Source organism: Manis javanica, chromosome X, assembly GCF_040802235.1.
Source record: "Manis javanica isolate MJ-LG chromosome X, MJ_LKY, whole genome shotgun sequence".
Lineage (NCBI taxonomy): Eukaryota > Metazoa > Chordata > Mammalia > Pholidota > Manidae > Manis > Manis javanica.
In genome coordinates this window covers 111,080,169-111,105,617 of record NC_133174.1, presented here as the reverse complement: position 1 = coordinate 111,105,617, position 25,449 = coordinate 111,080,169, and the positions used below count along the sequence as shown (strand labels likewise).

General features: G+C 40.2%; 1 protein-coding gene across 1 annotated transcript in view; it reads right to left on the bottom strand.

The window, feature by feature from the left end:
- Window positions 1–19,788: 19,788 nt before the first annotated feature.
- LOC140847416 (kelch-like protein 4) overlaps window positions 19,789–25,449 on the bottom strand; it is a 50,746-nt gene continuing 45,085 nt past the window's right edge. Inside the window, exons 8-10 of the mRNA XM_073227690.1 lie at window positions 24,457–24,669; window positions 20,677–20,848; window positions 19,789–20,014 (exon numbers count right to left, since the gene is read on the bottom strand). Of these exons, the coding sequence (XP_073083791.1) occupies window positions 19,955–20,014; window positions 20,677–20,848; window positions 24,457–24,669 (445 nt within the window). The 3' untranslated portion in view covers window positions 19,789–19,954. The remainder of the gene's footprint in view (window positions 20,015–20,676; window positions 20,849–24,456; window positions 24,670–25,449) is intronic.

The following is a 25,449-nucleotide window of genomic DNA, read 5'->3' as shown; positions in this document are numbered from 1 at the left end:
ACCATGTCATCTGCAAAGGGTGACAATTTGGCTTTTTCCCCTCCCAATCTGGATGTCTTTTATTTCTTTGTGTTGTCTGATTTCTGTGGCTACAAACTGCAGTACTGTGTTGAATAAAAGCGGGTAGAGTGGGCATCCTTGTCTTGTTCCTTTTTTCCTGATGTTTTATTGTGGCAAAATACACATAAATCTTAGTGTCTTCACCATTTTTAAACATACAGTCCAGTAGTGTTATGTACACACATATTGTTGTATAACTGATCTCCAGGACTCTTCATCTTGAAACCTGAGAAGTGAGTACACTGTGAGCAACTCACTGTTCCCCCAGCCCACTCAGCCCAGTCAACCGTTTTGTTACTATCTGTTCCCATGAATTTAACTACTCTGAGTGCCTCATGTAAGTGGAATCATAGTTTTTTCTTTGTGTGACTGGCTTTTTTCACTTAGCATCATATCCTCAGGGTTCATTCATGTCGTAGCATGTCCCAGAAGTCCTTCCTTTTGAGGACTAATAATATTCCATTGTGCGTAAATACCATCTTTTCTTTACCTGTCCATTTATTACTGGGCACTTGGGTTGCTTCTGCCTTTTGGCTATTCTGAATAGCACAAATATCTTTCCAAGACCATTTTCAATTATTTTGGGTATATATGCAGAAGTGGAATATTGTGGATCATAGGCTAATCCCATTTGTAAATTTTGTTTTTTCCTTTGCAGCCGCATCATTTTACATTCCCAAGACTTCCAATTTCTTCACATCCTTATCAACACTTGGTGTTCTGGTTTTTTGATAGTAGCTATCTTAATGGGATGAGGAGGAAATCAGTGTGGTTTTGATTTGCATTTCCTTAATGAATATTGATATTGAGCATCTTTTCACGTGCATGGTAGCCATTTGTGTGTCATCTTTGAAGAAGTGTCAGTTTGGGCCCTTTGCCCCTTTGTTAATCTGGGTGTTTCTTTACTGTCGAGTTGTAGGAATTCTTAATATATTCTGTATAGTAACTCCTTATCAGATACATGATTTGAAAATATTTTCTCCCATTCCATGGGTTGTCTTTTCACTCTGTTTGTGTCCTTTGATGCACAGAAGTTTTAAATTTTGATGTAGTCCCATGTATGTGTTTCTTGCTTTTGCCACCTGTGCTAGCAGCCCTTTTAAGTAAATAAAATTTTACTGGAATCAGGGAAGGAGAGTAAGGTACTGTCATGCAACCCCAGTTGATGGATTGTTCTTTTATTAAAAGTTGTGATAATTTGTTCATTAGATTCTTTGCATTAATTTTTTAAAATAGTGCATTAAAATTATTTTTCTTGGATACTGAGTTGTCAGTGCCACCTTAAATTTTGAGGGGAAGCCATCTAAAAAGGAAGCCTGGGGCCGTAAATGACAGAAAAGTTTACTTGGGCGGTCTTGAGGGGAGACTACAAATTTAAAACAAGCATAAAATGTACATATTTAATGTTATCCACAACTGCAAATACTAAGACATTTGTGGTTTTCTCTCTTCAGAAGGCAACTTGCAAGATCCATAGGTGAGACTGAAGCTAGAGTGCAGGTGAGTACAACTGAATGGCAGGGCAGCCGCTCTGAAGCCTGCTTTGAGGGTTGGACGCTTTTATTCTAGGCATTCTCACATTCGTGTTTTTGTTGTTTTTCCACTGGCAAAGAACTTTTAACCTTAGGGATCTTTGCAGGTGGCAAATGGGATATTTAAACTCCAGCTTTATGAATATTTCCCATGACAAGAGAGAACATGATTTCTTAAAGAAAAAGGAACTGCTTCTATTCTGTGTACAAATCTAAATACATATATTTTACAAACATATAGATATGTAGATCTATATATACATATAGAATATATAATACCTATATGCATATACATGTGTATGTTCAATAACGTTCAACTCATTCTAACAGTGGTATCCTGTAGGGAACACTTCTGTGTAGAGTGGGACTCATCCTAAATTTGAAAGTACTCAAATTAATGCACAGAGCAGGTTATGAGAAGTTTAATTGTGCTAAATCACTTAAAACCAGACATAAGCTGTTGTTAGAAAAATGAGTGTGTTTATAAATGGGGGAGTGAAGGAGTAACTTTTAATTAAGCTGAGACAGAGGAAGATACCTTAAAAGTCCGGTTGCCTGATTCTCCCGCTGGTGTTTTTAAGTGTTTGGTAAGGCGGCGTAGAGCGGCAGCTCTAAATTTTAATTTTCTTTAATACTTTGATGTATCAACCTGAAGACATTGCTAGAATAGCCACATTATGTGAGAATGGGAAGAAAGTTTTGTAAGCTTTGAAAATTTGTCTAAAGAATGAAGCAAGCAAGAAGAATGTTGAATTAATATTAATTTGACCCAACAAGGGAGAAACAGGTTAGGAAAAGAATTACATATAGTCAAAATAGGTCTTTACAGACACCATACAAATGCAACATTATGAATCTACTAAATGTGCCAGTATTCTCTTGAGGAATTTCTAACATCTGAGGAATTTATTTTTTTCTATTTTGATGGTTCTACTTTGAAGTGGTGAATTTTGTGGAATCTGTTTGGTGGGGGAGGGAAGGATGGCCCTCCTTTCAGGGTAGATTCATAGCTGTGTTAATTTCAAGTACTTTTCATTCCCCCAGGGTATGATACTTTTTTTTCCCATCTGAGACAAATGGGCGGCCAAAAAAAAAAAAAAGAACCCCCAGTTTTATCAAAGAGATATTTCCCCTCAAAGGAGAAGAGAAAATCAGTATGAGTTTTGAATTCATTAGCTTTGCTGCAGTGCACATTTGAGTGCAGTGATGAACAAAGAGCTGAAGGTCTGGCGCTGGGAGTGCCTGAAAAGCAGCCCCACACAGCCCACCATTGAGTGCTGGCGTCCTAATGCCAGAGGCTGGGCTCACAGGCCTGGCTCGGCTTGGAAAGGGTGGGAGGAGGTTGGGAGCAGTTTCTTAGGCCGGCAAGGCATATTGCAGAGGATAAGGAAAATGTAATGCTTGGTGAGTAGCTTGCCCCCCGCTCCGGGTTTATATAGTGTTCTCTCACTGGCATTCTGAAGGCAATGGGAGCCACGAGGAACAACAAAGCAGGAAAAAAAACTTCAGGGTTCTCATCTATTTCCAAACCCTGCCGCATGCATTTCCATGAGAAAATTAATACAAAGTCTTCCTCCTTTCTTTTGCAAATAGAACTGTTTGGTGAAACCAATATTGGGGATAGAGACCTAATATCAGCCCAGACCGCTACAGCCAGCTGTGGGCTTTGGTTATGTTTATGGAGATTTGACCACTGGTGCCTTTGGATCCCACTAAAATGAGCTCTATCACACTGGCATTTCTTAAACATGTATTCATGCGGCAGAAAGACTGTAAATACTAAGACAGGAGAGCGGAAATGAGGCTTCAGGCAGGGAAAAAAGGCCCTTTGTGTCACATAAAATTTGCAGTTTGGAAATTTCCAAAAGGATTTAAGTACAATGTAAACCCCATTAACTGGGACACTGAGAAGATAGTGAAGTTGGACTGACAGTTTTGCTCTGTTTGCAACATTATTTGATGGATATTTAGGGAGGAGCCATGCTACAACTCCTTAGCCTCGTTGTTGTCACCTATGTTCCTAAAATGCCTGTTCCATGTTCTTGCCTTAAGAATAAGGGATGGGATTGGGACCTCCTGGTTGAGTAGCAGCACCTAGGATAACCTGCCATGCTGGACAACAGTGGCTGTGGTCCAGGATCCTGGGACTGTAGCCAGAGCAGAGTGGGCTGACCTGGTCCTGAGCCCAGGAAGGTTTGAAGGGTGGGGCAGGTTGGAGCATGCAGAATTGACAACAGTGACCACGGTGTGCCTTGAGATGGTCTCGACTTTCCTTAATGCTGCAGATTACAAGAATCAAGGCAGTGTCCAAGATGTCAGCAACTCTCAGGTCCCAGTTAGACAAGCCACACACTCCTCAGGACCCTATGGCCAGGCCTCCCTAAAAAGGGGCAGACTGCATTTTAACTCTCGAGAGGTCTCAAAGGACCCATGACCCCTAGGACATCCATGAAGGAAACCTTGTCTAAAAATCCATGTTCCTTCCTATTGATTATTTACTTCCTGCTGAAGATAGATCGGCTTTTCAAATAGGGAGCTATTCCACTCAATACGACTTTAAATAGGGCCCACTACTTACAATGTTCAAATTCCCCCATACACAAGCTGACCCTATCCCTAGTGAGGAAGGGGCAAGAGGCAGCTGGACAGCTGATGGTCCACCACTGTCAGGATACAGACCTTTCTTTATCCTGTAATCAGGCCTGGGATCAGCAGCAAGGATTGGTCCAGTTAATAGGCCAGACCTCCAGCCAATACCTGGAAAAAACAGTAGAATATTAAAATTGGGAGCACAGAGACAAAGTAATACACCTATTCCAGAGCTTGGCACATAGCTGGAGCTGAGGGTGAGCTGGAGGGAGGCGGTGTGGTGCTAACTTTGTGGAGTTATTTTAGCAATAATTAAATAGTTTCTCCTGATGCAGTTTGAAATTCGAATGGCAGATAAAAGTTGCACGCTGTGTTTTTTCTATGATGGCATCAACTGTTTCATATACTAAACCAATCCTGTTTTCCCTCTGATTATAGGTGTGGTTTAAGAATCGGAGGGCCAAGTGCAAGTGAAATCAGAGGGCCTCATGCCCAGGAACGCACCAGCTGACCCAGACTACCCTGCCATCGTAATGATGGAGGGGCCCTAGTATCCTAGTTCTGGAGCTGGAGCAGAGATGGATGCTTTTGGCGCCATGGGTCCATGGGCCACCCATGCTGCCCATGCCACCCTTATCCCCTCCACACTTGTGTTATCAGTAAAGACGTACATTCTCAGTATATCTGTCTCTGTGTACCACATGGGTCAAGCAGGGTGTGAATGGCAATGGGTAAGGAAATGCCGTTTACACAGAACAATAAGGAGGCGTCCTTTCATGAGGGACATCCCTATCAATAGGCTATTTTGTTCCTTCAGGTTTATTACTTCATTGTTACACTCCACAAATGAGGGAATTCATTTGGTACTTGTATTTCTCTGCCCGGCTTATTTCACTGAGCATAATGCAGTCTAGTTCCATTCACATTGCTGCAAATGGTAGGATTTGTTTTCTTCCTATGGCTGAGTAATATTCCTTTGTGTATATGTACCACATCTTCTTTATCCATTCATCTACTGATGGACACTTCGGTTGCTTCCATGTCTTGGCTATTGTAACTAGTGCTGCGATAATCATAGGGGAGCATATGTCTTTTTCGAACTGGGCTCCTGCATTCTTAGGGTAAATTCCTAAGAGTGGAATTCCTGGGTCAAATGGTATTTCTATTTTGAGTTTTTTTGAGGAACCTCCATACTGCTTTCCTTGTACAATGGTGAATTAATTTACATACCCACCAGCAGTGCAGGAGGGTTCCCCCTTCTGCACATCCTCGCCAACATTTGTTGTTGTTTGTCTTTTGGATGTTGGCCATCCTAACTGGTGTGAGGTGATATCTCTTTGTGGTTTTAATTCGCATTTCTCTCATGATTAGCGGTGTGGAGCATCTTTTCACGTGTCTGTTGGCCATCTGAATTTATCGTTTGGAGAAGTGTCTGCTCAGATCCTGTGCCCATTTTTTAATTGGATTATTTGCTGTTTGTTTGTTGAGGTGCATGAGCTCTTTATATATTTTGGATGTCAATCCTTTATCGGATCTGTCATTTATGAATATATTCTCCCATACTGTAGGATGCCTTTTTGTTCTATTGATGATGTCCTTTGTTGTACAGAAGCTTTTTACTTCGATATACTTCCACTTGTTCATCTTTTCTTTTGTTTCCCTTGCCCAGGGGGATATGTTCATGAGGAAGTTGCTCATGTTTATGTCCAAGAGATTTTTGTCTATGCTTTTTTGTCGCATGCCCCGTCCTCGCCGGCAAGAACAGCACGCAACAACAGCAGGATTCTTCTGCAGAAAGCTTTATTCTTCAGCTCTTTGTGAAACAAATGAGTTGGGCAGGACCCAGAGGGGAAGGAGAGGCTTGCTTATATAGTTCTCATGCTCTGACCTGGTTGGTGCGGCTCCATATGCCTTATTAGCATAACAATTTGGTGGGTCTCATTGGTCCTTATGCCAAGGCGCAATTAGCATGTAGTTTAGTGGTGTGGGATGATTTGTCATTAGGAAGTTCGGGGCCTTCCGGCTGCCCTGCATTGGGCGCTATTTTCTGAGCGCGGCTGCCAACACTTTTTTCTAAGAGTTTTATGGTCTCATGACTTACATTCAGATCTTTGATCCATTTTGAATTTACTTTTGTGTATGGGGTTAGACAAGGGTCCAGTTTCATTCTCTTACATGTAGGTGTCCAGTTTTGCGAACACCTATATACTTTTTAAATAAGCACTTTTACTTTACTTACTATGTGCTGCACACTATTCTACATGTTTTCTAAATCAGTATTAGCTGATCTCATAATAAGAGCATCAATCTGCAATACTCAGAAAAGTTCTTCCCCAGTTGTTTGTAAAATACCACAACATGCATAGAAAGTCATATTCGTATATTACACTTGCGTAAACTGCTGAACCTGCTAGTGGCCTGGAAACCACTGCCCTGACCCACCCCGGCCCCTTTAGGACTGAGGAAAGCAATAGTTGAGGCTTAAAAACGCACCTGTAACCTATTTCTGGCACATTGTCTGGGGGCATCTGACTTAAGGAGGCTGAGATTTATTTTGGCAGTTATATGGAGTAGGGAATTTTGAAGCAAGAAAAACATGGAGGAAGTTGGGAAGCTTTGAACAACCGGAGGGTACCAGGACGTCTTGGATCCTTTTAATCTGTCTGAATATGAAACGAGAGGGTTTTTCTTCATCAATTGCTAGGGTGGCAGTAGTCAGATTTAAAAGCCCATATGGTTCTGGTACTTAGGAAGGAAAGCCTGTACCTATGATATACTACATAAAACCTAAGTTTTAAATAACTTATGTCTACTACTATGCAGATTCTGGTCTATTGTCAATATCCCCTTCAGATCAGACAGCAGGTCTTGTGGTAATCCTCCTGGGCAAGTCTTGATCTCACGTGTGAGAAGGCTGCAAGGCTGCTCCCACCCACCTCAGTCTAATGCCTTTTAAGCTTCCAGAGTTCCATCAATGAATAAGTGCTTATTCTGCACTGGGAATTTGAGTTTCTAAATGAACATTATAGTAACATTGTTTCCAAATAAACATAGTTGAAACATGATTTTGATGGACTGCAATGTGAGTAGTTCTCTATTCACAATGCTATTGTTCATATTGAAAATTGTTTTCCAATAATTTATTAGTTTCACTCAATTTAATATATTGGCCCTTTGATCTCCATGGTTCTTATGGTAGGCACATTCTTCCATTTCCCAGAAATAACTGCTGTTAAGTCAGAATCTTTTGTTCCTGTTTTAACTTATATAATTCTTTGATCCAAGAAGCCAGAAGTCATTTACAAATTGTTTTTTTTAAAAACCTGTCAGGCAATAGCCATTACCTGCCATTTACAGATGTAGATACTGCCATTTACAAATATAGATACTAGAATCACATGAGAATTTCTCTGGTTTATGGTCATGTACAAACCTATAGTAGTTCTAGCCACTATAATAACATCTTTCAATAATGCAGAGATGGGAGGTGGGGAGAGTAGGTGGGGACCAGCTGAAAGAAAAAGAGTCCAAAGGAATTCTTCCAAGTAAAACCAATGCATTGAAAATGCCTCAATCTCACTGCATGCATATCTGAACTTGCAGAATAACTGAAGTTAAGTGCAAAGTTTATATATAGAAGCTCCTCCGCTTGTGGCAGGTTAGACTGCAAAAGGCTGATACATCCTTTTGTCCATAAATCTAGAGGGTTAAAAGCAGTTAAGTTTTTGGAAGCTCAGCTGGCTTCAAAACCCAGCTCTACCACTTTGTGACCTTGGGCAAGTTGCCTAACCTCTCTCTACTTCCAGTTTTCTCCATTTGTAACATTTTGAGAGTTCATAAGAAACTATACATAAAGGCCAATGAGCCAACCATTGGAAGCTTAAAAACTAACCATTCTCATCTTTCCTTATTATCCTCAACATCTTTTCCCAAAATAACCAGTTTACTGTAATAAAAAATTTGTTGAGACAGGTGACTTCTACCTTGACAACACCCACCTGTGTCATGGGATATTTCTTAGTTCTGTGGCAACCAGCCCCTACCCTGCTGCCCCAAACATGGTCTGACCTGTAGAGCATTTAGAGTAAGTTTTCGTATGGACATCTATAGGAAACAAATGTATGTGGAAGCACTAGCCTAGCGGTAAGCCAATTACGTCATCAAGTACTTAGGGTCAGGTGAGGATCCTGGCCATAGGAACTTCCCCTTTTTTTCCCTCAAGCTAATTATCTAAATTGTCCAAAATAAAGCTTCTTATTTGGTACAAAGCCTTAATTATAACTTTACTAAAATATTCTATCAACCTACATCTCACTAACACTTACCAGACATATGTAATAATCTTTCACCCATCTTTCACCTTGGTCTAACCTTGGTCAGTTACCAAGAGGGGGGACGTTGGACCTATGGAATCCTCCACTCCTCAAGGCAAAGTGTCACCAGCGGCACTTTTATCATCACTTAGTTATAAATCAAACTCCAGGAATGCTAGTGAATTCACATTAAATTATTAGGGATCCCATAGCGGTTCCAGTATTCTGGCCACACACACACACAAAGACTTTCCACCTGTCAATCACTTTCTTGTTCTTCATCTAAAGAAAAGGTCAGGGTCTCCACTTGGGCATTTACTTTAGGACCACATCCAGATGCTGCCAAACAGGCAACCCCACCTTTACCCTGGCTTTAAAATGATAAAATGATGGAGAGCCCAATCCACCCCTCCACCTCCAAGCACCCATCAAAATGCCAGCTGTGTCCAGTGCAGAACACTAAGAGACACCTTCTTATATTTGACAGCAAGCATTTTCTCCCATTATAGAGATGTAAAAGTATTTTAAAAAACCACTACACCCTTACTGAGAGAATACATCTTTTCTCCTTATGTCCCTTCTCCCAGCCCAACACTAGTCACCAAATGTTGCATACAGTGACCCTACCATTAAGGAAGAGAGATGTGTGCTTGGCATCCAAATGCATTCCTGGCATCCAAACGCATTCCTCCTTGTGCTTTATAGATAGCGGTTATGTCTAGTTAAAAACAGCTCTATTAATGCCGTTTTATAGGCACAGCATGGGTTGACCTGGTTACCTAATGACCTTACATAACAAGATGTCTATAGGAAAAGTTCCTCTAAATGCTAAACTGCCACCTTACACACAAATATGTTAGGGATGAAAATTACCTCTAGACTAGGTTTAGCCTCAAAGATGTTGTGATTATCTGAACTGTTGCTTAAACTTCCAGTGAGGTCAGCAGCTTGACTCTCCTTTGAGGCAAGCAGTACCAGGGATAGGCCAAGAACACACCAGCAGTCTTTCTCTCAACAAGCTGTGACAGAATTGTTCATTTGCTCTGGTCTGACCTGGATCTGTGGTAGTCCGAGGCTGGCTAATCATCGCATTGCTTGGAATGAAATTTTATTGAATATTTCTTAAACATATATTAAGATAGAGGTTGAGGATTACTCAGGAGAAAGGTCTAAAGCAAGGTCAAAAGTACTGTCCCAGTTTGTATGCTCAATCACAAAATTAAAAGCCTTGCAATTAACCGAATCTACTTTCTTTAGAAGGTACTGTATGACCTACCACTTAGTTACTTTAAGTAGCATGAAAGTGGCCAGTGGCAAGAGCTAAAGAATGTACTCTTGGCATTGTATGTGCATAATTGGCCCTTCCTCCTGTGTGTCTGGGTAGGTCCCTGTCTTTGGGCCTTTGGATGATCAAGGAGCCCCGGGCTGCAGGTAACAGGCCAATATTCCATTTCCCTGAGGGTGGTAAAGAGGGGAAATCAAACAGACTATAATTAGTTATTGATTTCTTTCTGAAGATTTTACCAAGATTCAATTTTAAAAACCAGGTCTTTTAAACCTAAATTAGTCTTCAGAAAATCCCATGAAAAGCTGTAGGCACAATAAGAGTACCTCGAGCCAAGTAATTTTCAATGGCCCCATTCCAAGTGCTGTTAGGGTGTTTCAGTACAGTGGAGAGCTCCCTCCATTAAAGTCAAAGAAATAGAAGCTAAATGCCATGATTCTCAAACTTTGGCTTGCATCAGACTCAGCTGGACTATTTATTAAAATACAGGTTGCTGAGCCCCATTCACAGAGTTTTCAATTCAGCTGGTCTGGGACAGAATCTGAGAAATGGCATTTAGAGCAAGCTCCCATGTGATACTGATTAAGACTGCATTTTTCTCTGCCTCCTATTAATATTTTAATATTTCCCTGCCTCCTTTTAATATTTGTCTTCCTCTTTAAGATGTGAGTCTCCTGAGGGAAAGAACTGAGTATGTTTTGTTCATTACAATAACCCTAGTGCAGGGGAAAATGGAAGTTCCTATGGCCAGAATCCTCACCTGACCCTAAACTACTTGATGATGTAATTGGCCTACTGCTAGGCTAGTGCTTCCACACTTGTATGTCAACCCCTTATCGGATATGTCATTTGTGAATATATTCTCCCATTCTGTAGGGTGCATTTTTGTTCGACTTGTGTTGTTCTTTGCTGTACAGAAGGCTTTTAGTTTGATATGGGTTTCGGTGAATTTTTCTATTGTTTTATTCTTCTCTATTTTATTTATTTCTGCTCTTAACCTTATTTTGTCCCTCCTTCTACTAACTTTAGGTTCCATTTGATCCTCTCTTTCCAGTTTCTTAATTGTGTGCTTAGACTCTTTATTTGGGAATGTTCTTGTTTATGGAGGTAAGCCTCTATTGCTATGTACTTCCTTCTTAGAACTGCCTTCACAGCATCCCACAGACTTCAGTCTTGTTGAATGCTTGTCTTCATTTGTCTCCATGTATTGCCTGATTTCTGTTTTAATTTGTTCATTGAGCCAATGATTATTTAGAGGTATGTTGTTTAGCCTCCATGTGTTAGTAGGACTTTTTATTTTCTATGTGTAATTTATTTCTTGTTTCGCACCACTGTTGTCTGAGAAGCTGCTTGATACTACTTCAATCTTTTTTAGTTTATTGAGGCTCTTTTATGGCCTAGTATGTGATTTATTCTGCAGAACATTGCATGCACACTTGAGAAAAATGTGTATCCTGCTCCTCTTAGGTAGAGTGTTTTTTAGATACAAGTTAAGTCCATCTGATTCAATTTATTGTTCAGTGCCTGTGTTCCCTTGTTTATTTTCTCTCTGGTTGGTATGTCTACTGATGTGAGTGGTATGTTAAAGTCTCCTAAAATGAATATGTTTCAGTCTGTCTCCCCTTTAATTCTGTTATTGTTTTACATGTTTAGGAGCTCCTATGCTGGTTGCATAGACTTTTATGATGGTTATAGCCCCCATGTTGGACTAACACCTTTATCATTATGTAATGTCCTCTTTGTCTCTTGTTACTTCCTTTTTGTTGAAATCTATTTTGTCTAAGTACTGCCACTCCTGCTTTTCTACACCTCTTATTTGCATGGAATATCTTTTTCCATCCCTTCACTTTTAGTCTGTGTAAGTCTTTGGGTCTGAAATGAGCATCTTATACGCAGCATATAGATGGGTCTTGTTTCTTTATCCATTCTGCCACTCTGTCTTTTGACTGGTACATTCAGCCTATTTACATGTAAGGTAATTACTGATAGGTATGTACTTGTTGCCACTTTATTGTTTCCTGGTTGTTTTTGTAGCTCCTCTCTTATTCTGTCTCAGTACATTAAATATTTCATGTCACTCCCTTCTGGCATGTAGAGTTTCTGTTGACAAGTCTGCTGATAGCCTCCTGGGGTTTCCTTTATAAGTAATCTTTTTTTTCTCTCTCTGGTTGCTTTCAATACTCTCCCCCTTATTCTTCGTCTTGCCATTTTAATTATTATATGTCTTGGTGTTGTCTTGCTGGGGTTCCTTTTGTTAGGCACTCTTTGTACTTCCATGATGTGATTGTCTTTTTCTTTCCCTAGATTGGGCAATTTTTCAAAAATTATTTCCTCAAAGAGACTTTCTATTCCTTTGTCTTTCTCTTCTCCTTCTGATATCCCCGTTATGTGAATATTGTTTCATTTGTATGGGTTACACATCTCTTATCATTCTTTCATTCCTAGGGATCTGTTTTCCCCTCTGTTCCTCAGTTTGGTTGTGCTCCTGTCCTAATTTCCATCTCACTGACTGTCTCCTCTACTTGTGGTAATCTACACTTAAGTCCCTCCATTGTATGTTTCATTTCAGTTTCTGTGTTCTTCAGCTCTGAGTAGCTATTCTATCTCTTTGCAGAAGTCCTCCCTCACATCTTATATTTTTTTCTTAAATCAATGAGCATGTTTATGACTTTTACTTTGAAATCTTGATCAAGAAGGGTAGTGATTTCCATTTCCGTTAGCCCACTTTTGGGTGTCTTGTCCTGTAGTTTTGTTTGGAACATATTCCTCTGCCTCCTCATTGAGTCAGTGTTTCTGTGTTTCTTCTTTTGTATTACATGAATCTGCTATGCTTCTTGCCCTATAGAGTGACAGCTTTATGAAGGAGGTACCCTATGGTGCACAGAGGCTCAAGACTCTTTACTCTCCAGTGCCTGGTTCTGTTTTTCTGGAGCCCCAGCTGATGTTGGTGCACAGTGGGTGGGGCCACCTTTCTTTCTGCATCACTGGCAGTTTGCCTCAGCTGCCTTTGTGATCCAAGCAGAAGCCTTTACTGGGATTGCTGTGGGTTGTGTGCCCTCTTCCTGCCCTGCCACTATGGAAGAGCTTCAGGGTTAATGGGGTTGGCAGGCCAATGTGAGCCTCTGGGGAAGAGCAGGACATGCAGCACCAGGCTGGGACACCTGTACAGAGGAAGGAGCGCTTGGAGCTGGCTTCTGCAGGCAACTCCCTGTTTGGGCTGAAATGGGGCAGGGAAGCTGGGACAGTCTCCCTCTGCCTGCCAGGCAGCAAATTCTGGTGCTGCTGCTGGGCTGAGTGGGTTGGATCACTGACAGTTCATTCTGGGAGGAGCCTCAGAGCTATTGTGCCAGTGAGGGGGATGGAGTGTCTTGGGCTCCCAAGAGTTCCTTACCTGTTGTGCAGAGGGAGGGCTGGGGAGGTATTGTCCACCTGTCCTTTCTCCTGATGAGAGTATTCCATCCAACCCTCACCCCTCTGGCACCCCTCCCACTGCTGACAAGTCTTTCAAACTGCTGCCTCTGCTTCGGGTCTCAGGACCGGCAGAGAGTGCCTGTCCTCCCCAAGTCGCTGGAGTCTCAGTCTCCCAGAGTGTTTTTGCTGTCCCTGGTGTCCAGCCCTGCTAATCACCAGAACCCAAAGTAATGTGTTCTCATGTTCCTTGGGCAGATCTCCAGGGCCAGGTGTGCAGCGTTTCTGGGCCCCTGTCCCCTTTCCGCTCTGTTCCTCTTCCTGCTGCCTGTGCGCTATGTTGGGGATAGGGCTTGGGTCCAGCTTAGTCATGGCTCTGCCACTTTACCCTTTTCTGTGTGGTCTTGTCTCCTTCCCCAGGTGTAGGTGGTCTGTTCTGCAGTCCTCAGGTCATTTTCAGGTTTAATTGTCTTTGCTGTATTTTCTTCTTTTATGTGTATTTGGGAGGAGGTTTCCACCTTACCTTTCTATTCCACCATCTTTTTCTCCCTCCCTGAAACCAATTCTTCTTTATCCCTTCATATATTGATGAAGATTTAAGATGCTTCTGTATCTTTCCTGTTCTAAATAATGTTGCAGCGAACATAGGGTTGCATATAGCTCTTTGAATTGGTGTTTTCCTTTTCTTTGGATTCAATGGAATTGCTGAGTTGTTTTATATATTCTGGGTCCTTTGAGATTCCATATGAATTTCATGATGGGATGTTCTATTCCTGCAAAAAATGTCATTGTGATTTTGATGAGAATTTCATTGAATCTGTAGAATGCATTACGTAGTAGCGTTTCTTCACAATACTAAATCTCCCAACCCATGGATATGGGATGCCTTTCAATTTGTTTATGACTTCCTTAATTTATTTCCACAAACATTTTATAGTTTCAAATGTACAATTTTTATCCCCTTCGTTAAGTTTATTCCCAAGTATTTTATTGTTTTATTATAAATGGAGCTAAATCATCCAATTCGGGTTATTAATTGATAGTGTATGTCAACCTAACTGAATTATATACATTGATTTTGTATTCTGCAACTTTGCTGAATTTGTTCATTAGTTCTAGCATTTGTGTGTGTGATCTTTAGGGTTTTCTGCATATAAGGTTATATCATCTGTGAATAGAGAACATTATACTTCTTCCTCTGAAATTTGGATTTCTTTTATTAATTTCTCATGCCTAATTGCTCTGTGTAGAGCTTTCAGAAAAATGAAATTAATTGCTGAATAGATGTGGGGAAGCGGACACCCTTGTCTTATTCCTGAACTTAGGGGAAAAGCTCTCAGTCTTTCACCACAGAGTGTGATGCTGCTGTGAGTTATTCATACATGGCCTTTGTTGAAGTAGTTCCAGCCTATCCTTAGTTTGTTGAATTGTTTTCATCATGAAAGGATGTGGAGTTTTGAGAAATGGTTTTTCTATATGCACTGAGATGATCCGATCATGTTGATTTGTCTTCATTCTGTTAATGTGGTATATTACCTTGATTTTTGTATGTTAGACCATCCTTGTCTTCCAGGACTAAATCCTAATTGGTCATGGTGTATAATCTTTTAAATATGCTGCTCAATTCAGTTTTCTACTATTTTTAGACTATTTCTGCATTAATATTCATTAATAGTCATAATTTTCTTGGCACTGCCCTTTTTCTGGTTTTGGTATCCCGGTAATGCAGGCCTTATAAGTTTGAAAATGTTACCTCCTTTTGAATTTTTTGGAAAAGTTTCAAGATAAATGTTACTTTTTCTTTAAATGTTTGGTAGAATTTACCAATTCAGCTACCAGATCCTGGATTTTTCTTGTTGGTAGATTTTTAATTTCTTTTTTAATCTCCTTTCTAAATATAGGCCTGTACATAGTTTCCATTTTTTCATGACTTGATATATGTAGGTTGTGTATTTACAGTAATTTGTTCATTTAATCTAGTTGATACGATTTGTTGTGTGTAATTATTCATAGTATATTCTTATAATCCTTTTTCTTTCTCTAAAACCAGTAATAATTTTCTGATTTTCATTTCTGATTTTAATAATTTGAATCTCTCTCTTTCCTTAATCAATCGTGCTAAAGCTTTATTGATTTTGTTGATCTTTGTGAGAAATGAATTCCTGGTTTATTTGATGTTCTGTATTGTTTTACAATGCTCTATTTTGTACATCTCTGTTTGAACCTGTATTATTTCCTTCTTCTTGCTGACTTTGGGTTCAGTTTGTTCTTCTTTTCCTAGCATAAAGTTAGGTTGTTTATTTGAGATCGTTCCCTCTTTTTAATGAAAGTATTGGCAGCTTTTGATTTTCCCTTAGCACTACTTTCTCTCCATCCTGTACGTTCTGGTATGTTGTGCTTTCATTTTCATTTATTCCAATGTTTTCTAATTTCATTTTTGATTTCTTCTTTAACCCATTAATAGTTAAACAGTATATTATTTAATTTCCATGTATTTGTGAATCTTCCACTTTTCTTTATGTCATTGATTTTTAATTTCATTTCCTTGTGCCAGGTAAAGATGTTTTGTATGATGTTAAGCTTTATTAAAGCTTGTCTTATTGTCTTATAGTCTAACATTTGGTCTATTCTGTAGGATATTCCATGAGCACTTGAGAAAAATGTTTTCTGTTTTTGTTGACGGAATGTTCTGTACATATCTGTTAAGTCGAATTGGTCTGTAATGCTGTACAAGCCCTCTACATACTTTTTGATCTTCTGTCTGGTTGTTCTATCCATTAATGAAGCTGAGGTATTGAAGTCTCCTACTATTTTGATAGATGTGTGTATTTCTCCCTTGAATCCTGTCAATGTTTGCCTCACATTTTAGACCTCTGATGTTTTCTGCATCTATATTCACCAGGCATGTTGGCCTGTATTTTTCTTTTCTTTAGTGTTCTTTTATGGCTTTGGATTCAGGGTAATGCTGGCCTCATACGATTGATTTAGAGGTGTTCTCTCCTCCTTGCTGGAGTCCTTGAGTGTCCTGGTGCTGGGCTGGGTTAAATGCCTGGGACCGGGTCCTGCTGGGTACCTGTGATCACAGGTGCCTTGCTGGAGCCTGGATTTCTGGCACCATCTGGGGAAATGAGGCCACAGGAGCCTCCGGGACAGGAGGAGCTGGCGGGTGCTGGGGTGAGCTGGGAGTCTGCATTCATGGGAGCCTGTCAGGAACCTGGTGCCAGGGAAGTCAGCTGGTGCCATGGTGGGCTGCGATCTGGGGATGAGTATAGCAGCCTGGGACTGTGGGAGCTTACAGGTATCAGAGCGGCCTGGGGGCCTCAGTTCACATAAGTGTTCTAAGAGCCTGGAACTGAGGAAGCTTCCCGGAGCTGTGAAATCACCTGTGACCACTAGCCATCTGGGGTTGCTGGAGCTGGCCAGTCCCTGGTGGGTGAGAAGCCTGAGTTTTCAGGGACCCTCTGAGAACCTGGACTTGAGGCAGTTGCCTGGAACCACAGGACCTTCCTAAGGCTTCCACCACAGTGGGATGGACCTTAGCTTTGAGGGAGCCTGCTGGAAGCTCAGGGCTACAGAAGCTGCCTGGGTCCATGGGAGATGCCTGTGACCACTGGAGCCAGCAGGAGCTGTGATGAGCTGGGGGCCTGGAGTTACCGTGACTTACTGGGACCCTGGTGCCAGAGAAGCCATCTGTTGCAGCAGGAGCCACCTTGGGATCGCTGGAGCTGGCAGGTGCCAGGGTAAGGGGGGATGGTTGGGTTCCTGGGAGCCCGCTGGGATCCTGGTGCCACCAGGGACCTCCAGAGCTATCAGAGGCCTGGATTCCCAGTGGCCCACTGGGATCCCTGTGGTTGAAGCCACCTAGAACTATGAGAGGTGTCCAGAGCCACTGGAGTAGGCAGGCACCAGAGGGAGCACTTGGCCTGGGTTTGTGGTAGTCTTCTGGGAGCCCTGTCCTGGAAGCTGCGTGGGACATTGGAGTAGGCAGACATCAGAATGAGCCTAGGACTGGGTTCACAGGAGGCCACCTGGAACTTTGTGCCAGGGACACCACTTAGGGCCATTGTTGCCAGTAGACAATGGGGTGACATGTATTCCTGGGTTCTGGGAGCCTTCAGGGAATCTGGATCCATGGGATCCACCTGAGGCTGCTGGGATTGGCAAGGGAGGAAGTTAACAGGACATTGGTATGTGATCAGCCACCAGAAGTGCTTCCTTGGAAGCTGCTCGGAGCTATGTGAGCTGCCCAAGGCCACTGAGTAGGCAGGCACTAGAGTGAGCCAGGGTCTAGGCTTATAGTAGCTTGCTGGGCACCTGGTGCCAAGGATGCCATTTGGGGCTGCTGAGCTGCTTGTGGTTTCTGGAGCCCCCAAGTGCTGGGTGAGAGGCCTGGGTTCCCAGGATCCCATAGGGAGCCATCTAGAGCCACAGGAGTCAGCCTGGTGCTGGGCTGGGTCCTCTGTAGGGCCCGTGGTATCACTGGGTGCTCACTATACTCTCCCTGCCTCAGCAGGAAGGTGTCTCCCCACACTGGGCTGCCTGGGCTTGGTGGGACTGTAAGTGTGAACCCATCTTTTCTCCCTCCCCAATGTGTCCTTCTTACTTCTGTGCTTCACCCACGTGCTGTCATTCCTCACTTGCAGTCTGCTTTTAGGAGGGTGTTTTCATGCATGGATAGTTGTTCAATTTGATGGAGGTTGGGGTGATAGAAACTCCTATGCTGCCATTTTGCTGCCATCTCTTTCCTTAAAGATCTCCTGATTTTGTATTTTCAGGCCTATTTTTAAATAAGACTGCTTGTGCTCTGATTGCCGGTACCTCTGTGTGTACCGATTCAGGTAAGGTCTAATTAGTTATATCCATACAGGATTATTTAACCACTCAGATACCAAATTTAGCGTATGGATCTGGGCTTTTTGTATGAGGGTCCGCATGACCTTAGATGGAATGTGAACTTGGAAAATTCAGGTGGCCTTTGTAGAGGAGAGGACATCAAATTGATTCTCCACCGCTTAGAATATAGTATAAATGAATAGACCTGGATTTGGTAGATTTAATAAATTTAGCCCTCGTTTTTGTGTTTATCATTAGGGCCTAAGACATAGTAGATCCTTCGTAAGTGTTTATGATACAGGTATACTACACTTTTGAAGACTATTGATGTGCATTTACCTTTTAACCTTTTAACATTTATTCATGTAGGAGAGTCTAATTTTCTAGATGTGCCTATTTTCCTCATTGTGTGTGCTGTGTGTGTGTGTGTGTAAGCGAGGGGATTAGGATTATAACAGGTATACAAAAAAGAAGAGGATGTCAGTATTAAATTTTCAGCATGTGAAATAAGATTTCTTCCTAGTCTATAGCAGGCAATAATCTTGAAGAGAAAATACTGTCAAGAAAAAAGAACCATAAAAAAAACTTTACAAGTTTTCTTTGACATATGGAGAGCCAGGTTGGTGAAATAGGAATTTCATGTGGTATCTTGCACAGACTAGAGAGGAGATACCCCTTCCATCATTCAGGCTGGGGCTTAGTGTCCCCGGGAAGGGGAATATGATTTAAAGGAATTCCATTACAAACAGCAAAGGTGACTGGAATGCCTGTGCCTCCGTCTCAGATGACTGTGATAGGAGAAGGAGCAAACAATGATGACAGCTGAGGAAACATGTTTTATGATCTTTTCTCTTTTCCTCAGCTAACATCGCAGGGTATGAGCCTTGTTAGAGAGCTGAAGGGAAAATCTGAACTCAGAGAAGTATTTATTCTGAATCCCATTTGTGTCTCCTGGAGGAGACTTTCATTCAGTGTTCCCTACACATCAAAACAGGTCTGTCAGCAACCACAGCCGGCTCAAGTTGATGGGTGGCATAGTCAGGCAGAGAGACGACCCAAGTTTAGTGCCCCACAGTCTTCTTCAGCTCGGTGTTGTGCAGAAGGTATTTACAAGTCTCTGCATGCCCTGTGGAAATACAGGGAAAGTAGCTGATGGTGTTGTCTGGAGAGTCATGATACAAACTGAGGGCTGCAGAGTGGGGGGATCCTAAGCAAGGTCATAGTGATTACAGAAAAATCAAGAACTAACATTTTCTTTCCAATCAGAGCATAGTGTCTAAATGTGCCACTTGTTGAAAGAAGAAATTAATAACTCTCTTATCCTTGTTAGTTAAAACCTGCCTGATAGCTCATCTGCACTATGCCAAGGTAGCAAGGGGCATGCCTCTGTAACTCCTTTTCCCGACAAGGCTTGACTGAGGCAAGCACATGTATGTTTTAGTGCCTTGAGTCTCTGAAGCTGTCCATGCTGACCGCTCAGATCTGCTCAGATTCTGGAAACCCAGCTAAGCCGTAGTGGCCCAAGCATGATTTTAAATAAAGTACAGCTGTGTAGCAGAAACCCTGGGCAACATCTCTCTCCTACTAGTCAATACCTGATCAAAATGAAGCAAGCCCAACTGGACCATTAAGAAGATGGTATTCAATCTCTGCTTGCCTAACTGGCATAACTCTGGACACAATCTACCTGCGGGATGGATTTCCATTTATAGTATGAGGTGTGACAGACAACACATACACCTAACACACTTAACAGCTATATGTAATTTATTCTTGAAAACTTGTTCTGGCTTCACAAACAAGAGCAATTATAACTTCATATTAAAATAACACAAGAATTTTCATCTTTGTTTACTATATGAAGGAAAGAACATTCTTCTCTTCTTCCTATTTCATTTTTGAAAGTATCCACTTTCCCCTTGATATAGATGGTGTTATGGTACCTTCATCACCACCACACATGCACCCACTCTTCCAATGTTGACAGGAGATTCCTAACACAGAAAATAAAAACAAGGAAAGAAATGCAGTTAGAATGAATGAAGTCTGTCTTTAACATAATATAGCATGCTGGAGTTGAAAAAGTCCTTAGCTATTCTTTTCCAACCTTCATCTTGCATAAAAGTAAGGGGAAATACAGGCCAGATCACAGTCCAGTGTGGTGGAAAGAATGTACATATCTTTGGAATGATGCAGACCTGAGTTTGAGGAGCAGGTGCTATTGAAGAAGTTTCACCTCTCCGATAGTTTTCTCCTTTGAGAAATTACAGCTAATAATACTCATCCTTCATTTTGTTGTTTTTCTTTAGGGCAACAGCCAAAAAGAGGAGCAGACATTTGTGGATGAGGACATTGCTCTTTGACTCACAAATCATAGTAACTACATAGAAATTCAGCCAGACAGTAAAGCTCTTAAATTATTGAATATATTGACTTTCCTGTGAAGACAATGAGTCCATGAAGTCAAAGGAATGTTCTGCCCTCTTCCATGTAAGCGCTATTGGATCCTGCTAATGATCGACTAGATCAGCTAGTAATTTTCTGTGGCACACATAAAGCATGCACTACAAAATCTAAGAGAATCTGGATAGCCCCTAGAGAAGTAGGTAATCCAATTAATTCCAATCATTCCAATCTTATTACTTTCAGTGAGTACCTCTCTCCATTCATCTTTCTGGGCATCATATGACTCAACAGTATTCAAATAAGTTTGTCCATCATATCCTCCAACCACATAGAGCCTGTCTCCAAGGGGGCATATAGCAATAGCATATCGAGGAACCCTCAGAGGCGCCACAGCTGACCACGAATCAGTTTTTGGATTGTACCTTAAGATGTTTAGGAAGACAACAGAGAAAAGTCCAATAGTGTTAAAATTAAAAATATAGACATTAATAAAATGTGTATTTATCTAAGGAGTTAAAAATACCTTATAATTATCAAATGTAGTCTACTAAATGTTAAGGATCAGTACATGATGAAATTCTCTTCTGCCACCAGAGTTCACGTGAAGCATATCAAAAACGTATTTCCTTTGCAAAATACTATGGATTTCTTTGATCTCTACTCAGATTCTCTATGAGCAAATCTCACATATTAGCATCTGAACATTCTATGAAACATGCCCCTTCTCTCACTCAGTGTACTGATTGGAGAGCTTTTGTTTTTCTATTACCTTATTCGTAATTTACCAAAGTTGTACACGATCCTGTTTATACAAGAGCTAACATTTAAGTAAATCTGAATATCACTGCCTTTTTGCTATATATAATGTAATATCCTGGTTATCCTACTATTTGTAGTTAGAATGATTATAGTCTTATCCTGTCTTTTCCCATTTATCTTTACAGGAGCTTAGGATTATTTTCCATTTATTTTTATCTGAAGTTACTCCTTATCCCCAAGCCTCTTCTGTAAGCAAATAAAAGGCAGTTCGGTTAGTAATACTAATTAAAAGCTTCTCCAGGCATTATTTCCTAAAATTTGAAGCCTATTCACAAAATATGCAATACTAAAATCTAAAAGGATTGACTAAAAGAAAACTCACATGATACATGGAAATGCTCTCTGATTTTATGTTGGCCTATTTGAAAAACCCAATGAAAAAGATTTATTTTATGAAAGAGATTTTCATGTATTACCTTCTACTAATTTCGTTATAATTGTAATACCTCTCTTATTTCTGTTTTTATCACTTTAATCATATTATAGATGATCTGATCCTAGCTTTCCATTTGAACTTGGTCGCACACATTCAGGAATATTTTTAATAATATCCGAAAATCAGCAATAATTAACATGACCTAAATATCCAGTACATACTTCTTAGTGTCACAAAGCACCTTGAGTTCTGATATTACAATAAAACACAGAAACAGAAAATTTCATAGCTGTATGCTTTAGCTAAGCTGAATCTTCAACACAATTGCTATTAATTGATGTTTCACTCAGCTAACAGAGTACACACATGTATGAGTGGTGAACCAGAGCCCACAGGATTTCCTTAAAGACTTGCACCCAAACCCAAGACTTTTATACATGTGCATAATAATGCTAAAAAAAATCTGGCTGTTATTATTATCTGGACACTGTTTGGTTAACAAAAGTGTTTTGGGGAATGTTGAATCTTTTGGGGAAAAAACTGGCAATATGGTTACCATCTGTAACAACACACAGAAGCAGTTATTTAAAAATAATTAGCCACTATATGACTTTCAAATTAAAATAACATTACGCCTCTCTCTTTTTGTTTCTTTTTTGCCTTTCTGTCTCTCCTTAGTTTGGGTAAACGTATCTGTATTCTAGTGGAAATAAAATGGAGGCTGTAGCAAAGGGAATCAATCCTGGACTTTTTCTTCCACTTAGAAGAATAACTAGGGATGATTTGCTTGACTTCTTTGCCTCAATTTTCTCATCAACCTTATGGAAATAGTAATCCCTGAGCCAACCAACATAAGTTTATGTGATAGATTTAGATACCTGTAATTTATATGATTATCTTAAATAACTGGATGAGACTCCCGAGGTACTCTGTAGACCAACAATTTTTTAGTAAAAAATAGTCTTAGAAAAATTGTCTAACAGTGATTGCAATGGGGAGTGTGGAGGATTTGATTCCACAGAATATGCACCTTTGATTGACTTTCTATTGACAAAGCTATTTTACAACTCTGTAGATGTGGAGTTTAACTTGCAGAAAATTGAGTTTTCTTGTGATTCTTGTCCATAACAATACAAATGAATTTTGCCTGACACAGAACTGATGTCCACCATGTAAACATGGTGATGCTCAAAGATTACATTTTATTTCCTATAGGATATTAACTATGTTCGCCTCTATTAACAATTTGTTTCAGCATCCTTAAATTATCTATATACCTTTTCTTCAAAGACTCTGAACTGGTTATAGCATCTTACGGGCTTGCTTCATTAATGAATCACATAAAACCCTTGACACATGTAAATTTTATATTTGTATGAAAGTCACAACTTTCTGAAAATTATACTTTAGCACTAGCCATTTTCTCAAGGTTTCTTGAAGGAAAATGCTAATAATGGGATGATAGTAGTAACAATACTATTGTTCACAAAAATAATGCAAACAAAAACAGTATCTATCATGAAGTAACTTCTATTGAGTACTTAATGGGTGCCAGGAAATGTACTAAGTACACTAACATTGATTGTCTTGTACCCTAACATTGATTATCTTGTCCTCAAGGAGGTTGATACTACAATTATTCCCATTTTTCACATGAAGAAACTGATGTTTAGAGATATAAAGTAACAGCATCAAGTTCCCATAACTTGTAAATAGTAGTCCTGGGATTGGAACTTAGACTTTCCTTGACTGGTGCAATTCATTATTTGAAAAGAATAATCTCTTAGTGTTCGTAAGAACTGGGTTTTCTCCAGGCTCTATCAGTTGGTTTTCTTCATACTGCACCAACCCCTTCTTCTAAGTCACAAATTGTTTTTCTCGTGCTGTTTTCAAGACTGTCTCTTTGTTTTCGATGTTTCACAGTTTGCTTACACTGTCTCTGTGTGGGTCTCTCTAGGTTTGTCCTACTTGAAGTTCCAAATGACATTTCAACCTAAAATCTCTGATCTTACCTACAAAGCTTTCCCCTTTATTTCCCCAGTTTTGATTGTGCTTTTTCCTCTCCCTGAAATTCCCTCCATTTGTTTGTATACATACAAATTACAAATTTTACCTCTTGCATGAATTTCCCTTGAGGACACCATCCCGCACTGAAGTCTGTCTTCTGAATTTTGATAACCTTACTGACTGTAAATTTCTCATTTGGTCTTAGTTAATATTATTTAAGTATTATATTTGCATATTTTTTCTATCTTGAAATGGAGTATGAATGGTGTAACTACAATGTCATAGGATTGACTTATTTTAAACATGTCACACAAATAAGTGTTTCCCATTCAAAAAAGTTACCATTGGAAAATGAAATACTTAACACAATAGAGTCATTTTTCAGAACATAATACCTCTCTCTGGGAATTCTTTCTGTATATTTTGTGGTGGTAAGTCTTCATCTTTTGAAGGTTGATTTGATTTTTGAAGCAGTAAAGTTATTTTTAATTGACCTGGTGAATGGGTAGTGTGATACAGCTGGGCAAAAAATTTCTTTATCACTACATCCCTTCTCTCTTATTATTTTAAAAGTTGACTATCAAACAAAGCAGCATATTCTTTTAATAAATTTCTTAATGATGGAACTGAAACGCTTAAGGAGGATTTCTCCAAAATATTTTGAGTCTAAGAGAAAGCGTGCAATTTTACAAAGGATTAATCCCCTGAAAGGATTATCACTTATTTGGAAGCCTAAAAATCTTTCTGGTAGCCTGAAAATCTTTATCATTTCTGAAGAAAAGAAAAACGACAAATAAGTATGTGCATAAGTAAATAAAAAGATTTTACCGTTCCACACGGTTAGAAAAGCCGGTGCATTGGTTAGAAGCAGAGGAATCATGACCCCCAACAACATATAACAATCCACTGTATGTTGCAGCTCCCACATGTCCACATTTATTAGACATAGAAGCACACGGACTCCATTTGTTAGTGTGTGGATCAAAGCATTCCATTGATTTGAGGCAGGAACGTCCATCAAATCCACCAATAGCATATATCCTAGAAAAAAGACACAAGTGTGTGTATGTGTATACACATACAGAGAGGAAGAGATTGTATTACCAATTTGTGCATAGAATGAAAGTGAAAGAACTTTGCACAACGCATTTAAAGTTTCTGAATATATATTCTTCTCTGGTAGCATTTTGTAGCTGACGGTCTGACTCTTTGAATGGATACTTATTTGAAGGCACTTGGTAAGGTCCACCTTAATCCAAACCTCTCTCCTTTATCATTTTTGTGAAAGTTACTTTGACTTGGTAGATTAAAGTATTCCATGGGAAATGAAATACAGAGAAAGAAGGGAGATATCAAAAGCACTGTCAGTGTTTGTCAATTATGGCTTAATAAAGCTGGGAATTTTTAAAAAGTTAGGTGCTGCCAAAGACCAACTCTAGCAACCTTATAATTTTAGCTAGATTCAGCTGCCTGGCACTGGAATTCCTTTCGTCATTTTTAAGATGTTTTGTTATTAAGGTATTATTGATATACAGTCTTACGAATGTTTCACTAGGAAAACAATGTGGTTACTACATTCACCCATATTATCGTGTCCACCCATACACCATTGCAGTCACTGTCCATCAGTGTAGTAAGATGCCACAGAGTCACTATTTGCCTTCTCTGTGCTATACTGTCTTCTCCATGAACCCCCCCCCCACATCATATATACTAAACGTAATACACCGCAGTCCCCTTTTCCCTCCCTCCCCACGTGCCCTACCACACCCCTCCCCTTTGGTAACCCCTAGTCCCTTCCTGGAGTCTGTGAGTCTGCTG